The sequence below is a fragment of the Thamnophis elegans genome, chromosome 5 (assembly GCF_009769535.1).
Source record: "Thamnophis elegans isolate rThaEle1 chromosome 5, rThaEle1.pri, whole genome shotgun sequence".
Taxonomy (NCBI): Eukaryota; Metazoa; Chordata; class Lepidosauria; order Squamata; family Colubridae; genus Thamnophis; species Thamnophis elegans.
The window spans coordinates 31,854,107-31,871,875 of NC_045545.1; the positions used below are offsets into that span (position 1 = coordinate 31,854,107).

At 41.2% G+C, this 17,769-nt stretch overlaps 1 protein-coding gene across 3 annotated transcripts in view; it reads right to left on the reverse strand.

The window, feature by feature from the left end:
- Positions 1-6,493: 6,493 nt before the first annotated feature.
- ACOT11 (acyl-CoA thioesterase 11) overlaps positions 6,494-17,769 on the reverse strand; it is an 84,206-nt gene continuing 72,930 nt past the window's right edge. For all 3 annotated transcript variants that reach the window (XM_032218079.1, XM_032218080.1, XM_032218078.1), the window contains exons 11-16: positions 15,847-15,913; positions 14,884-14,967; positions 10,294-10,427; positions 9,244-9,375; positions 8,535-8,661; positions 6,494-6,991 (exon numbers count right to left, since the gene is read on the reverse strand). In XM_032218079.1, coding sequence (XP_032073970.1) covers positions 6,836-6,991; positions 8,535-8,661; positions 9,244-9,375; positions 10,294-10,427; positions 14,884-14,967; positions 15,847-15,913 — 700 coding nt within the window. In that variant the 3' untranslated portion in view covers positions 6,494-6,835. The remainder of the gene's footprint in view (positions 6,992-8,534; positions 8,662-9,243; positions 9,376-10,293; positions 10,428-14,883; positions 14,968-15,846; positions 15,914-17,769) is intronic.

Sequence of the window (17,769 nt, forward strand, 5' to 3'; positions counted from 1 at the left end):
GTTGGCAGAATTACCGTATTTTTCAGAGTATAAGACGCACCAAGGTTTTGAAGAGACAAATTTTTAAAACAAGTTTTTGCACTCTGCAAACCTCCCAAAAATGGCCCGTTTTTTGCAAAAACAAGCCCAGGTTTTTTTTTTTTCAAAAAAAGGGCATTAATAGCCCTTAAGAGGCTTGTAGAGTGTTCCGGGGGGGGGAACCAAAAACAAGCAAAAAAAGGACATTAGGAAGCTTATAGAGTGCTCCTGGGGGCTGGGATCAAAATTGAGCAAAAAACAGCCCATTTTTTGATCATTTCTGCCCTCCCAAGCCCCCAGGAGCTCTCTGAAAACCTCCTACAAGCTATGCACGGCCATTTTGGTGAAGGGGCGGGATTTTCAGCCTCTTTTTTGAGGGGAAAAGGTGCGTCTTATACTCTGAGAAATACTGTATACAGAAGACCCAAGGAAAGGTAAGGTAAGGGTTCCCCTTGCATATGTGTGCTAGTCGTTCCTGATTCTAGGGGGCGGTGCTCATCTCCGTTTCAAAGCTGAAGAGCCAGTGCTGTCCGAAGATGTCTCGGGGGTCATGTGGCCGGCATGACTAAATGAGTCAGGAATGACTGGCACATACATGCAAGGGGAATCTTTACTTTCAATGAAAGGTAACACACTTCTAAATAGCAGCTTTGCCACCTGAGTAATATAGTGCAAATCTATCAATAGACTGCAATTTATTTTCTGACTGAGTTTTACATGAGCATCCTGCTAGTTTCCATTTGTAAGTAGGATAGCACTACACATAAAGAGGATATAATGGAGCTAAGGAGTGCTGGTGAATGTTTAAACTTCCCATTAAGAGTTCTTGTGACCATGAGTAATTTTAGGAGAGTTGATTTGTTCATCCCATCAACATCAGAACGAAAAGCCCATCTGTCTTTTGTTTAGAAAGCCATTCATTTTTCTTCTGTCTCTTGAAATAGCCAGATCTGTTTAAAATTACACAGGCTGGTGTAATTTGATAGTTAAGATCAAGAGCCTAAAAACTCCACTTCAAGATATGACTTAACTATGAGTTTATTATATAGCCATAAGCCAAGGAGTCAAAAGACCAGTACTCATTTACAAGATGGGAAAAATACCAGCACTATTTCCGAATCTCCCTAATGTCACCTATGCAAACACTGTAATGGGTTTTATAAAAAGTACTAGCAGTGCATCTTTGGGAACGAGCAGATAATTTTGTGCACGCCAATTCAGAGGTTTCAAGATTATTGAACCGAACTGTATCAAGGCTGAGTCATCCAATTGACTAGTGAGGTGAAGATACAGTTCAGATTCTAAAGCCTCAGAGACTGATACTTGTTTTCAAGCTCTTGTAATATGGGAGCAAGTGAGCTAATGGCAACCAAAGGGATTTGGGAGCATTTCGAAAGCTTGGGCATTCTCAAACACGAACTGGACTTTCAGAGCCTACTCCTATCCAATTTGCCATTTCTGTAAGATAACTCTGGAGATTCACAAAAAACCTATCCTGCAAGCAGTTAGGTTGTGTATTTATATACGTATATATGAGCTGATAAAGAAGGTGCTTCACCCAACCTGAGCTGCTTCACCCAATTGTATTGGTTGTTGGTAGGTTTCTCAGTGCAGAAATAAGTGCTGCTATTAATCATTACTGAGCCTCTTTGAGGGAGATGGGCAATACAGAAATGCGAAACATAAATAAGCAAGCAAATAAAAATAAATAATACACATCCTGTAAACAGACAAACACTGTTTGTGCTGCTTTGAAGGGGATGTTACAGGTCAGTGATGGCTAACCTTTTCCAGACCTAGTGCACACCCAAGATGCAATGTGGTCAGGGCCCACACACATGCACCTCACCCCCATGCATGTGCACACGGTCCCACACGTGTTTGTGTTCCCCTGTGCACACACACCCCTGCAAGTGCATAAGATCCCCTTGTGCACACCCCTTGCCCCATGCATGCGCATGCACCTCACGCATGCACATGCATGCAGCCACCCTGCACACCCCACACTCCCCACACATGGGTGGCAGAGACTCGATGACCAGCTGGCTGGCAGAAGACGCACGGACATGTGCGACAGAGCTGAACTGGAGCAACGGCTTGTGTGCCCACAGCGAGGGCGGTACGTGCCGCCTGTGGCACACATGCCTTAGGTTCGCCATCACGGTCATAGGTCTTCCATCTTTGAAAGTTTAAGAGAATGGAAGACCAGAAGCAGAGTAGCAATAGCAATAGTGCTTGTATATATCACTCCAAAGTGCTTTATAACACACACTGAGCAGTTTACAATGTCAGTATATCACCCCCAATAAAGTGGGCTCCAATTTTACTGACCTCAGAAGGCTGGACGGCTGAGTCAACCCTGAACCATTCATGATCCAACTCTTGACTATGGGAAGAGTTTGCCTGCAATGCTGCATTCTAACCAGTGTGCCACCTTAAAGGATGGTCCTAGTCCTTTGGAATAATTCAATGGTGGGTTTCAGGCAGTACGCCCCAGGATGGGCATACTGGTGCCTGCTCGAAACACTGGATACCCTTCCGGTACGGTGCTCTGGAGGGCCCACCCGCCAACCCGTCATCCTTACCTGTCTTTAAACTCTTTGGCGCGTCCACTGCTCATACAGCACTTGCGCAACGCTCTGCTGAGCAGATGGAGCATCGCGAAGGCTCGCAGAGGTGTCGCTGGAGGGTAGGACACATGCGCACGCTGCGCGTGTCTGCATGTGTGCTGTGCACGTTCATGTGGAGGACACCGGACTGTTGCAACCGTACTGGTTGTAACGGGATCAGGAACCCACCACTGGAATAATTGTATTCACAAGATGGCCCCTGATTTGTTAGCATTCCTGAATTTGGTGACACATTGACCAGCTTTTCAGGCTTGAACTATCTGGAGCATAAAAATATTTTAAGGCTAGTTTTTAAGCTATGGGTTTATTTATGGTTTTAGACAGTAATATAATGTGAGAGACAGAACCTGTTAAGTGATAGAAATGAATAAATAAAAAATTTAAAAATTTTTCTAGATTTTAGTTAAATGTAATAAAAGCCAGCCAATTCTCTGCCCAAATTATCTATATAAATTATTATATTACTTTACAGTTCCAAAGATGTGAAAAGAGCAGAGAAAAGAGTGTCTGTCATTGCACGTAGCCTTAGCAGTAACCATTTTTCTTGTCTATCACCAACTCTCAATGACTCTGTAGATGCCACAGATTAATTAGCCATTTTATGAATTACCCAATTCGTTAATCAAATTAAATGTAAAATAAACTGTTGCAAAATTCCATTGTTTTAGGGTAGACAATTCCCCCCTCTCCTTCTACACACCCACAAACCCAGCCCCACAGTGTAGGGTTGTAAAACACTATCTCTAAGAGGTGCTTTGAAGCACATAGAAGCATGAATGTAACACCTCTTTGTAACACCTTCATCACATCAAGCGTATTTTTTTCATACTTTCCATTAGAGTAACTCCACACTTCCCTGTGGCTGTCTGCAATGATTCTTCTCACTGTATTTCAAAATGCTTCCATATCTTTCTTTCTTTATTTTGCATTAATTATCTTGGAGGATTAATTTATCTGGCAATACTTTTTCATGCACTGTTTCTATTTCCATTTTAGTTTCTTTCACGTTTTTTTCTTTCATACTCACTTTTTTCTCACAGAACTACCCTGGATTCCTGGAACCATACAGTTATAATTTCTCCCACATTTAGAACTTACTGTACTCTTAAGCCTTCACTGATTCTTTTATTATTTCATTATAGATAAGGAATCAATTATGCCTTTTGATTAATTCCTCCTTCAGGTATATACATGAAAAGAATGTAGCTAGGCTTAAGCCATGTTTTAGAAATGGGAATTCAAATAGTCACTATTCACATTCATCAATTTCTAAATAACTGAAGTTTCTTCTCAACAAGTTCCCTTTCATTCCACCTAACAGAATGATGTTCCTAGATCATGTTAATTCACAATGTTGCATTTTTCCAACATTCATCCTTAAGTCTCCCATTATGTTCTCTGTGCAGCAAAACCCAACTTTCGCCAATCTGTGGATTCCAGTAGTGGGTTTCAAATTTTTTTAGAACCTCTTCTGTAGGTGTGGCCTGCTTTGTGGGAGTGGCTTGCCAGCCATGTGACTGGGTGGGAGTGGCTTGCTGACCATGTGACTGGGTGGGTGTTACCAACTTGTAAAATGTGGTGAAACTCACTTAACAATGTTCTTGCTTAGCAACCAAAATGTTGGCTCAGAAACTCTGGCATTTGAAGCACGCAAGTCTTAAAGCTGTCAAGTTGCAAGACAGCTTTAAGACTTATGGACTTCAACTCCCAGAATTCCTCCTCCAGTCATGTTGGCTCAAGAACTCTGGCACTGAAGTGTGCAAGTCTTAAAGCTGTCAAGTTACAAGACCCTCGCACCCCTAACCCTTTAGAAAAAAACCCCCAGGGGTGTTCAAACTTGACAAGCTTTAAGACTTGTGGACTTCAACTCCCAGAATTCCTCCTCTCACTCTTCATCTTGATGATGTGCGGACAGGCGGGGGGAGGGAGGGAGCTGGAACCAGTTCTAAACGGCACTGTAGATTTGTGGAACCTCTTCTATAGGAGAGGTTAGAACTGGCAGGAACCCAACACTGGTGGATTCCTACTTTCATACATGCTCCCAGCCACATAGATGATACAATTTTATACTTCTTACATACATTTAAGTCCTTTCTTTTAAAATTAAACTTTCATTCCTTTACATGCATTCACTTTGTAAGATTAGGCTAGCTTCAATCATGGGTGTCAAACTCTTGTTGTCATGGCAGCATCACGTGATGCATCGGGACATTCTCCCCCTTCGCTAAACTGGGTGTGGGTATTGCCGGCACGTGACACATCGGGCCCGTAGGCTGGGAGTTTGACAGCCCTGCCTTAAATTCCTTTCTCTGTTGTTGGCCGACTTAGAATTAATTATATAAAGAAAGAAAATTAGGAATAGGTTTAGCCATTTAGCTTCCTGACTTATATGGACACTAATTGTTGGTTTTGATCTCTTGATTGATACTTATTACAACTTAACCTGAATGTAGTCTTCAGTAGTTTTTATCTACCAATTTATGCTTTCAGACTGAGTCTTCAAACTGTCAATCTGTTTCCTTGAAACTGTGAAAATAAAAACTTGATACATGGAATACATAGCTTAGCAAAAGAAATGTTGGCAAAGGAGCCAGAATTCACTCTTAATACTCATCCATTCTGGCTGTTGTTCATAAATAAAAACAAACAGTAATTTAGCAAACCATAGTGGTGGGATTTGCACATGATGTTGAGCCTTAATACGAAGTAAAAACAACCTATATTGTAACCTCTAGTTTAATACTAGAGCTAAATCAATAGGTTATATGAACATCATAGATCCAGCCCAAAAGATTTTCCACTGGAATGTATTCTAGTAATAGGTATGACCTTATCAAAATTATTAGCTACCTTTATTGATGTACCACTGTTAATGGGACCAGAATCCAAGAATACGTTCATGAATATAACTTACACTCTTGAGACGTTGTTGGACTTTGACAGGCTAGAAAGTCAAGGTCCATTGTCCCTTTCTGATTAATCTATATTTATTTCAGTGTTTCTTAATCTGGGAACTTTAAATGCTGGCTGGAGAATTCTGGGAGTTGAAATCCATGCATCTTATAATTGGCTGGTAAATTCTGAGAGTTGAAGTCCATGCATCTTAACGTTCCCAAGGTTGAAAAACACTGATTTATACTAAGAAAGGGAACATATGATACTTGCTACATTTTCCAGAACAAAAATTGGAGATACAAGATTCTTTTTCCTTTCACATAACTTTTATTGTCATTGATTTCAATAACCTTCCACAGCAGTAGAAGCCATTAAAAAAGCTTGGGACACTTGGCATGATAAAGTTTGTGCAAAATCTTAGGGGAAAAGAACCTTCTACCAAAATAGATAATGAAGTATTCTCTTATCAAAGAAGAAAATTTCTTCCAAAATGCCAAAGATAAATCCGAAAGACATTTTCATACAGGAATAATTCCTTGGTGACAAAAGAATCAAATCTTCATAAAACATACCAGTAATTTCCTAACATTCAGGAGAAACTCTGTACAAAGAATGTTAAAAAAAATTGTTTACATGTGACATTTTGGTAATTTGCTGTAAAATGTGCTTTGTAGTTTCATACATATTTCATCATACGATAACCCACCACCATCCCCAGTGCTATGTTGCAGATTCTCCTATTACAAAATTCTTCCTATGACTTTTCATTCTTTCGAATCTTATTCCCTTGATTAAAAGGCACTTTAAAATACATTTCACTTTTACAGCTTGCTTAAGCTGAATTTAATACAAAATTGCAATCTGTGCTTCAATTCCTAATATCCTGAACAAGGCAAAAATGGTGACAGAAGACCCTCACCAAAAAGTATCAAGTTTGAAGTTCTATTCTTCTTCAGATTTTTCTGACCATCATAAATATAGGACTTCAACAGAAGCCAATGCGGAGGCAAATAAAGACTTGCAAAATCCTGGAAGAATCTTCCTATTTTGCTTATTTGTACCTTGATTACTAAAGATTACTTGACCTGGATAGAAAATTCTAATTCAGCTCAGAAGCCACCATAAATGGATTTTCTCCTCCTAAGACTAGTTATATAAATTGATGCATCTGAACAGGTCTTTTTTCAATTCTCCTCTGTTCTTCACATACCCAATGGAATAATTTCTGATAGTATTTACAACAAAGTTCATTATGGGACAGTTTTTAAAAAGACGGAGAAAGGATTGTGCAACTAAAGATTCAGAAGCCCAACTGGGACTTTGTCTTTGTTGTTCTGAAGAAATTGGTCACAGTCTTGAAATGTGCGATAGAAACTTGAAGACAGGCCAGCTACATTCGTTGTGATATAGGAGAGCAGACCTGATGTGGCTTGATGATAGTATGACACCTAGAAACAAACAAAGTTTATCAGCCAATTCTTTGGGAACCCCCCCCCCCCCAATAAACATTAATTTTCTCTTTCAACATAAGCATCAAATGGAATGCCAGAAGATTCGTTTTCAGGCTTAAACAGAAGAACATGCTTAGCTGTCTCTGGAAATTGCAAACATATAGCTTAGCTCAAGAGTGAGCCATTATATTGGCAAAGTGGTAGTGATAAAAAAACAAATCATGTAAGCATCCTGCTATGTGTGAAATACAGATTTTAATCAATTAACTATATATCCTAAATTTATAAATTAACTCTTACAATTAAGGATTTCATAGTGGGTGCCCATAATGAGGCTGAAATGTTTTTGATTGGATGCAATATCAACATGAGACAAATGAATAAATCATGGCATGTTTAAAACAATCATAATTTGTTGTTGGTTTATCTAATCCTTAACAGTGTCATTAGGTAAAGGTTCCCCTCGCACATATGTGTTAGTCGTTCCTGACTCTAGGGGGCAGTGCTCATCTCCATTTCAAAGCCGAAGAGCCAGCACTGTCCAAAGATGTCTCCATCTGTGGCCGGCATGACTAAATGCCAAAGGCACATGGAACACTGCTACCTTCCCACCAAAGGTGATCCCTATTTTTCTACTTGCATTTTTTGCATGCATTCGAACTGCTAGGTTGGCAGAAGCTGAGACAAGTACCGGGAGCTCACTCCGTTACGTGGTGCTAGGGATTCGAATCACCAAACTGCCAACATTCCTGATCGACAAGCTCAGTGTCTTAGCCACCGAGCCACTGCCTCCCTAACAGTATCATTACAGCTTACTAATAGTCATTATTGTTAGTTGAAAATATTTGTAAAGCTGCATGCTGCTCATGCATAACTTGCAATGACATATACCCATACAAACAAAGGCTGATTTATCGACATCATATATTTTCTACATAGCTTACAGAGAAAAACATTAACTAGTACCATGCAAATTACTTTTAAAAACAATAGATCCTAGCAGTGTCCATATTAAGAATTCATCCCATTAAGAGTGCTCAGAAAGTGTCATGGAATCTGCACAGATATTTTCCTTATTAAAACAAAGACGGAAGGACTATAATGTCCATCAATCCTATACTGTGTAACAGAAGAATAAAAATAAAAACAGGTAAAATTCATGAATAGAAAGGAAATCCCAAAGCAGTTCATTATTTAAGGGAGTTCATTCTGTGAAGAATATGCTAGGGAATTGAACTGAAATCCGTACACAATTTGCGATCCAGAGCTGAGACATGAGTTCAGAGATTTGTTGGCTCAAAGCCTCCATCCACTCCTCACCAACATTTCAGGATCTATATACATTGCAACCATGCTATAAATAATAAAAAGTTATGATTTCCAAATAATAGTTTGGAGGCTAGCAGTAACTGTAGTTGGTGTGAATTTGATGCTGTAGAAAGGCAGACTTGGACCCAGTGGGAATGTGAAAGGGAACTCTTTTGCAAGTATGAACAATTTCAGGATGCTACTGTTGTCTGCTTCTAAGGCAAATGCTCACCTTGGTAAGTTCAGCTGTTTCCTCCCAAAAACAGAAGCCGGAACATAAAGTCTCCCCTCGGGTATACTGTGGCTTTGCAGGGTGTGATGACAATGTGACTGATCTGAATGCTAAAACATAGGGATCTCTGGGAGGAAAAGAAGAAAAGAAAATGTGTTCAGAACAAGCAAGGACAATCAATGCATCCTTATTCCACTTATCAAGTACTCTAGAACCCTTTCACTTAAAAAAAGGGGGGGGGGTTTCCAGCAGATATTAAAATTTCAGTTAAGAACTAGCATAACCTCTAGAGATATGCGGGCACAAAACTTTGATTTGGAGAATACATGACAATTCAACTGAATCTCAGAATTGAATCAAATATTGAATCAATTTGATTTAACAATATTTGAACAGAATCAAATTTGGATGGAATTTTGCACATGAGCGGCCATCTACTCATAAAAATAAAAGGAACCATTCAAACTGCAGTGTCCATGAATCAAACTGATTCTCCATTGATTTTTAAAAATTTAAAGCAGCCTGGAGCTGATCAATAGACTTTGATGTATACAATATTGAAGCCAAAGGTAACCCCAACCTTCCCAATCTGGTGTCCCCAAATGAATTTGGAACAATATCCAATTGCAAATTCTGAAAGCTTGAGTCCAAATTCATTTAAAAGAATGTCATGAAAAAAGGACTTTTGAGGCATGCCTAACTGACATACCCAGGGCTGCAAGGTTTTCTTTGTGATACCAGGACAACAAAGTCCAGAGGCTTCTTTTCCTCACTCTCAGTATGACTGATTACATGATAAATCATGTCATCTTTGTCAACTTGCTGGACAAGTTCACAGCTCCTGCAAAAAGAATGCAGACATGAAATGCAAATGTACATATTAACTCCAGCTACAACATTTCTACTTTTTATTCCTTTGAAGGTTGAAAAATATTGATGTTAATTAAGCTGTAACCATCACCAGGAGAAAAGCAATAATTTTTATTCTTGCCTTCTAAAGACAAAAAGTCTCACCCAAAAGGGAGAGAAAGTTGCCCATCTCTGTTTTAGAATTACTGGTACAATCATCAACTTAGATCTGCATCCGGAATTATCCCATTTTGGGGCTGGTATAAAACATTAAACCAGAAATTAATTAAATGTGTTCACACAACATGCCCACTCACAATAAACCAATATTTCAGCTAAACAAACTTGACAAGTTGTATAGATGGAAACAGTAGTTTTGTAATTGGCTTAATTTAGTGTGTTGTATGAATAAAGTCAATTCAATGTGACCTGTTTTAGGATTCTGCCAAATGCAAAAAAAAATAAAAATAGAACTACTGTGGAATTCTTTTTTGGCCAAGTGTGATTGGACAGACACAAGAAAATTGTCTCTGGTCCATAGGCTCTCAGTGTACATAAAAGCAACAAGGGATAAATTATGATCATAATCATAAAATATAATAATCATAAATCATAAGATACAGTCTTCAGTGACATTCATAGGATAGTAAATAAACAATCAACATACATCATAACAAGATACTAAATAAAAGCAATCAACATAAATCAGGAGCTACAAACAACAGTTATAATCATAAAAACCTAAGGAAATAGGTAATATGACAGATCAGATGGATAATAATATCTGGGATTATGAAACACTCAAGATTTTTGTTACTGCTATGCATCTTTGCAGAAATTTCCAAAATTAAAAAAATGAAGTCACAATCTCCAATTAACAAAAATAAGAAAGATTTTTCGAAATACTTACAAACAATGTCTATCCCACTCATGTCTGTTCCGTAGATCGGACAGCAACAAAAAAGCTTGCTGTACATTACAGAAGATGGTCATCTCAATTCGGACAGAGAGAAACTTGTCCTCTTCCAGAATGTACATCCTAAACTTAAAATTATCAAGTTCAACATGTTACCACAGAGTTTATCATGAGTGTGAAAACATGCATTCTTTTTATTATCCATGAAATGGATAAAATAAGTGACAAAACAAAAGCATTATCTGAATTCAATGAGAACCAGCATTACTTCTCAAATAATGTCCCCTCTAAGGAATGCATCTCACCAGGATAAGATTCATCAGAGGAAGAACATTTGAGAAACATTAGAATATCCCCAACAGCTATATAATGCCATGATGATTATTTAATAGCAATAACTTAGTCATTGCTTCACAGTGCTTTACAGCCCTCTCTAAGTGGTTTACAGTGTCAGCATATTGTCCGCAACAAACTGAATCCTAATTTTACCAATCTCAGAAGGATGGCTGGCTGAGCCAAACCTTGAGCTGGTCAGGATTGAACTCCTGGCTATGGGCAGAATTATCCTGCAATAGTGCATTGTAACCACTGTGTCACTACATCACAGCCTTAAAGAACTACAGTGGGACCTTGGATCACGAATGGCTCAGACCACAACCAAATCGGGTTCTGACCAAAAATTCACAATTTTTTTGACTCTGATCATGAACACATACTCGGATGGCGATTAAACACGGCTGCAGCTGATTTCCCCTTCCGCCCCACAAAGTCCTGATCTGCTGAACAAACTTGTTTGCCATTCCATATGTTAAAGTTACCCTTTAATCTTGTTCTCGCTGGCTTCTACCTTATTTTGTAAGATTAACTTTCCACCCAGCCAGGGCAGCCTCTCTCTCCCTCTCCTACCTCCCTGAGAGACCCATGTCATGTCGCAGAAGCCTCGATCGCAGCTTTTTTGTTACTGTTGTTTTGTGCACGTGGCGAGGGTTGGGGACAAAGCCAAGGAAGCTCTGCAGTTGGGAAATCTGTCAGCTTGGAAGCCAGGATGTCCCCCTGCCTCCCCTCCTCTCAGTCCTCTGGGAGCTGCAGAGAGCAGCAGCTCCCTTTCTTTAGACAGAAAGGCCCTGGCGCTCAGCTTTGGAGCATGGAAGAAGGGCGTATGTTGGGCTGCTTCTTCTCGCCTGGGCTTCCTTGCAGAGAGGAAGGCAGGAGGAGTGCTGCAGAAGCCAGCCAGCCAGGCCAGGCCAAGCTGTCCCGCCCAGGTTGTGGGAGAGCCGAGCCCCTAAGACGGCCAAGAGGAAGGCAGGAGGAGCTATCAGTGCTATTAAAGGATTTTACATTTTACTATTACACTATGAGTTCTATGGGATAATTAACTATATTTGTGCTTAAAAATCTTTTTTTAAAGAAAAGTTATATATAGTTCTTAGGGGTCTGGAATGGATTGATTGTATTTACATACAATTCAATGGGAAAATTAGATTCAGGTCACGACTAAATCAGGTTGCAACCAAGGTTGTGAAACAAATTGTGGTTGTGACCCGAGGTCCCACCGTATTTTGAACAGTCAGCATTAAAGCACTACTGTCCAAACAGTTGCTATCAGGGCACTTCCATAATATCACCTCCATCCACCATCACTTGTCCTTTTTTCTCTATCACTATTTAAATCAGAATATACAGACACAGTGATTTGTATCATTGCCTGAAACCAGCCCTGAAGTGGAAATGTTAGCGGCTACTGCTAGAAATATGTAGCCGGTTTTTCTCCACCTTATTAAAAATTAATGATTTCTATTGTTAAGGACACCACTACTACTCAACATGAATTTGATTTTTTTAATAATGGAGAGAGGACTGGCTATAAATACCCTGCTGCAACTTACACATGCAAGGATCACTCAGGATCTTTTAGAGACAAAGATGTTCTTGTCTCTTTGGAAAGGATAGTTCATTTGAGGACTTTTCGCAATGGTGGGTTTCAACATTTTTTTCGAACCTACTCTGTGGGTGTGGCCTCCTTTGTGGGAGTGGCTTGCCGGCCATGTGTTCTCTCTCTCTCTCTCTCTCTCTCTCTCTCTCTCTCTCTCTCTCTCTCTCTCCCCTTCCTTCCTTTTGTCTCTATGTGCCTTTTTTCTTTCATCTCTCTCTCACTTTTTCTTTCTTTTTTATTTCTTTCTTTCTTTCTTCCTCCCTCCCTCCCTCTCTCTCTCTCTCTCTCTCTCTTCTGCCATTAAAACAGTCCCTATGCATTGTTTGTTTGTTTGTTTGTTTGTTTATTGGATTTATATGCTGCCCTTCTCCCAAAGGACTCAGGGCAGCGTACAACATAAAAAAAACACATTACAAAAGTTAAAAAGGAAATTAAATAAAGTATCCAAAACCAAACCCAATTAATATTAACAATAAAATTTTAAAAATTAGATTAAAATTAACAATTAAACTAATCATTTATTTTATTCTGTTCAGGCCAGGCCGGTTTGCTGGAAAAGCCAACTTTTTAGGGTGCGTCAGAAGGACCAGAGGTCGGGGATTATGCAAAGCTCCGGGGGCAGCTCATTCCAGAGGGAAGGCACTCCAACAGAGAAGGCTCTCTCCCTGGGGGGTCGATAGCCGACACTGTCTGGCCGACGGCACCCTGAAGAGGCCAACTATGTGGGATTGCACTGGACGGTGGAAGGCTACTGGTGGCAGTAGGTGGTCTCGCAGGTACCCTGTGCCTAAGCCATGGAGCACTTTAAAGGTCATAATTAGTACCTTGAATCATACCTGGAAAACAACCAGCAACCAGTGCAGGCCGCCTAAAAGGGGTATAACATGGGAGCACCTAGGTACCCCCATGATAACCCGCGTGGCCACATTATGGACCAGCTGAAGCCTCCGGGTGCTCTTCAAGGGCAGCCCCATGTAGAGTGTGTTGCAGTATTCCAGGCGAGAAAGGACGAGGGCATGAGTGACTGTGCACAGAACATCCCGATCCGGGAAGGGGCACAACTGACGTAACAGGTGAACTTGGTAAAAGGCCCCCCTGGTCATGGCCGTCAGGTGTTCTAAACTAAGCCGCATATCCAGGAGGACTCCCAGATTGCGGGCCTTCTCTGAGGGGGCTAAAATTTCTCCCCCTATCATCAAAGATGGAACAAGATGCACAAATTGGGAAGACAGAAATCACAGCCACTCAGTCTTGGAGGGATTGAGCTTGAGCCTGTTCCTCCCCATCCAGATCCGCACAGCCTCCAGGCATAGGGACATCACATCGAGGGCATCGTTTGGGTGGTTTGGGGTAGAGATGAAAAGTTGGGTATCATCAGCATATTGATGATACCGTAGCCCAAAACCATGGATGATCTCGTCCAGCGGTTTCATATATATGTTGAACAGTGAGAGAATTGACCCCTGGGGCACCCCGCAAGTGACGCACCTCGGGGTCGATCCCTGTTCTCTAATCAACATGAACTGTCACCGATCCGACAGGTAGGAGGAGAACCATCGTAAAATGGTGCCCACTACCAACCCCCCAAGTCGTCGCAGTAGGATACCATAGTCGATGGTATCAAAAGCCGCTGAGAGGTCTAATAGGACAGGACAGAGGAGCAACCCCTGTCCCGGGCCCGCCAGAGATCATCAAGCAACGCAACCAATGCCGTCTCCGTGCTGTACCCGGGCCTGAAACCTGACTGAAACGGATCCAGGTAGGCAGCTTCATCCAGGTACTGGGGAAGCTGATGTGCTACCACTCTCTCGACAACCTTCGCTACAAGCAAAGGTTGGAGACCAGACGATAGTTGGCTAAAGAAGCTGGGTCCAGGGAAGGCTTCTTAAGGAGTGGCCTCACCACTGCCTCCTTGTGCAAATTAAGCTGAGTGCGTGCACAATTTCAAACAGGTCCGCTAGTGGGCCACAGCCCAGAGGTTGGGGATCCCTCATCTAGAGGGATCAGACTGCCTTTTCTTAAAGATGGACAATGTTCCTCAGCCTGATCTCTCCAATCTCCAGAAATACAGACAGTCCTAGACTTACAATCACACCTGCGCCCAAAATTTCTGTTGCAAGACATTTGTTATGTGAGTTTTGCCACATTTTACAACCTTTCTTGCAATAGTTGTTAAGTAAATCACTACAAATGTGAAGTTAATTACATGTTTGCTAAATGAATTTGACTTCCTCGCTGACTTTGCTTGTCAGAAGGTTGCAAAAGGTGATCACATGACCCCAGGACATTGCAACCATCATAAATATGAGTCAGTTGCCAAGTGTCTAAATTCTGATCACATGGCTATAGCAATGCTACATTGGTTGTAAGCGTGAAAAACAATCACAAGACACCTTTTTCAGTGCCATTCTAACATTGAACAGTCACTAAATGAATTGTTGTAAATCGAAGACTAACCGTACAACCGAAATGGAGAACTCAGTTGGATGTAATTTCAAGACACCTGGAAGAAACCCAGTTGGGGAAAAGTGATCCATGATGATATTCTGTACAGGGGAATTGCTACTTAGAGAGGCTGTGAGAACTTGAAGACTTGATCATAAATTGTGCCACTTGGGCTCAATAGAGCTGCTTGAAGATGAGTTAGTTACCTTGTCTCTTTCAGATGCAAGTACCCAGTTGGCTTTAGCTACCAAAGTCTTCAGTGCAGTAACGTTGTTATAACTCAGATAAACCTGCATTGGGTATATATTTAAAAAAAGGAAAATGAACGTTGAGTCGTCTTCTGCATTTCCCCCCCAATATATTGAACAATGCTATCACCTTTTCCAATGTCTTCCCCTCATCAGTGCTTTGACCTGTATGAAATCAGTGGACCACAGGCTTACTGTGCAGCTTAATGAAAGCACTAAATGCTTGTCAAGGGCTATAGAAATAAGATATGACTGCATTTTTTGGAACAGTTGCAGCCTGGGGTTAGTGGGGATTTTTGCGGTTCTAAAAATCCCAGAAGACATCAGTGGAACTTGTCAGTGTTCTAAGTTTCTAAAACCAGGGTGTAAAACTAAAATTATCTCTGCGATGATAAACCAGCAGGAAATAAGTAAGCTCTTTACTACTGAATGTTTGGTTTTTCAGACATATGAACAAAGCTTTGCTTGAAGAGATGTTCCAGATATTTTGCATTCTGGATACTGTGTAGTGCCATTTCCGAGATAGCAGATAAGGCGCTCTATCTTGGTTGATAAATAACAATTTTAGGGCCTTTGTGCCAGAGAACTGTTCTATGGAGTTCATACTGCTGGACTTGGAAATTTTGTCAAGAACAGTGCAAGACTTATCTTGAGATCCCCCCCCCCATAAAAACATACTGTTTAAAGAGTGTTTTGAAGATGTCATCCTGTCAGCTCCAAGTCCCATCAGCTGCTGCATACAAAAGAGGCTAAGCAGCAAAATACTCATAATAATTTGAAGTTGAGGCTACAAAGGGAGAAGAAGAGATGTGGAGGACTGCGGTGTTTGAAAGGAATGGAAGGGAATCCCAGAGTCTAAAATTTTTAAAAACAAAGTAAACAGAATCAATTGGCAGGTCAAAGAGGCAGATGGAAGCTTACCTTGTTACTCTGGTCCCAAGGCACAGATAAAGGTACTTCATTATATTTGCAGGAAACAACATATTTTCTGCAGAAAGCAAATGTAACATATTAATCTAACATGAGTATGATAAAATGTATTGAAAACAGTTTCTCTCACACATGGAAAATAACAAACATGCTTTAAAAATCACTTTCCCCAAAGAATATGTAAGAAATGACATCTTTACTTTAGGGAACGTAAGGCAAATTAAGCAAGCCACACTGGTATAGTGGTTAAAGAAACCAAGCTAGAAACTGGGAGACCATGAGTTCTAGTTTCACCTTAGGAACAAAGGTGACCTTGGGCAATGGTGGAATTCAAATGTTTTTACTACCGGTTCTATAGGCATGGCTTTGTGGGTGTAGCATGGCTTGGTGGGCATGGCAGGGAAAGGATACTGTAAAATCTGCATTCCCTCCCAACTCAAGGGGAAGGTTACTGCAAAATCCCCATTTCCTCCCGATCAGCTGGGACTTGGAAGGTAGAGAGTAGATAGGGGCTGTTAGATATCAGTTCTAACTACAGTGCTTTCCACCAAGGTCCTCTGTTCCGGTGAAACACGGGTTGATCACTATTTGCTAATTCAGCACATCACACCCAGTGCCACTACAGGGAGAAGCCCCTCTGAGCTTCTCATGGGTCGCTGGCTAAGGTCCCGGTTTCATCCCAATTATTCTGCCTCATCGCCTCCAGACTCCACAAGCAAGATTCGGACATTTAGCGTAGGGGATTCGGTATAAGCCCACAACTACGCCGGGGGAACTCTGTGGATTCCTGCCACAGTGATAGGCATCACCGGCCCTCGCTCTTACCTCTTAAGAGCTCGAGGACGGTAGGAATTGGAGAAGGCATATTGACCAACTCCATGGCCACCTCTCCAACTCCACTCTTAGACAACCAGAGGTAACTCCTGCACGAGTTAACCAAAGCCCTACCCAAATGGAGCAAACACTCACTCCTTCCACGGCCAGCTCAAGCCTGAGGGTACCGGGAAACTTATCTGGTTTTGTTGCAGGCCCGCAGCAAGTTCCAAGTGAACTGGTTCTAGAAGCTCCAACTGCGGCCTGTTTGCTTCCACCAAACAGAGCTGTAGAGCAAACAGGTCTATCCGACCTGTCCAAGGAAACCCCTCCTACTGAACTGCGCAGGTCAGGCAGAACTACCTAAAAGCCTGCCTACCTGCATGACTACGTTACAAATAGGACTGTTCCATCCAAGAGGGGAAGGGTGTTAGATATCAGTTCTAACTACAGTAGTTTCCACCAAGGTCCTCTGTTCCGGCAGGAACAGAGGTTTAATCCTATTGGTTGAAGGGTCTGACAGCTCCCTATAAAAGGGCTGCTGTCAGACTCAACCTTTGCTGGATTGTTCTCACTTGTTGTACTTAATAAAGAGCTGTTGTTACCGTTAAGCCTGTGTGTGCCTATCCATTACCCAATCTAACAGGGGCGGAGCCAGCCAGAGGTGGTATTTACCACTTCTCCAAACTACTCAAAATTTCCGCTATCAGTTCTCCAGAACAGGTCAGAACCTGCTGAATACCACCTCTGACCTTGGGCCAGTCACTTTCTCTCATCCCTAGGAAAGAGGCAAATGCAAACCGCTTTTGAAAACTTTGCCAAGAAAACTGAAGGACTTGTCTAGGTAGTCTACAGGAGTCAAGACCGACTCAAAGGAAAACAAATACAAATATATCGATCCATACACACATATACACACACAGGGACAAGTTAAGACTTCACATGACAAAAAGAGACCCACTTTTAACTCTAACACAGAGCTTCAATGCTGAAGGGAAATAGTGTGTTGTCTAATTAAATATACTCCTTCACTGTGGTGGAATGCATGTGGTCTATAACATTTTGGTAGATTCTTCAAGGCAGTTAGATATAGGCAGAAAC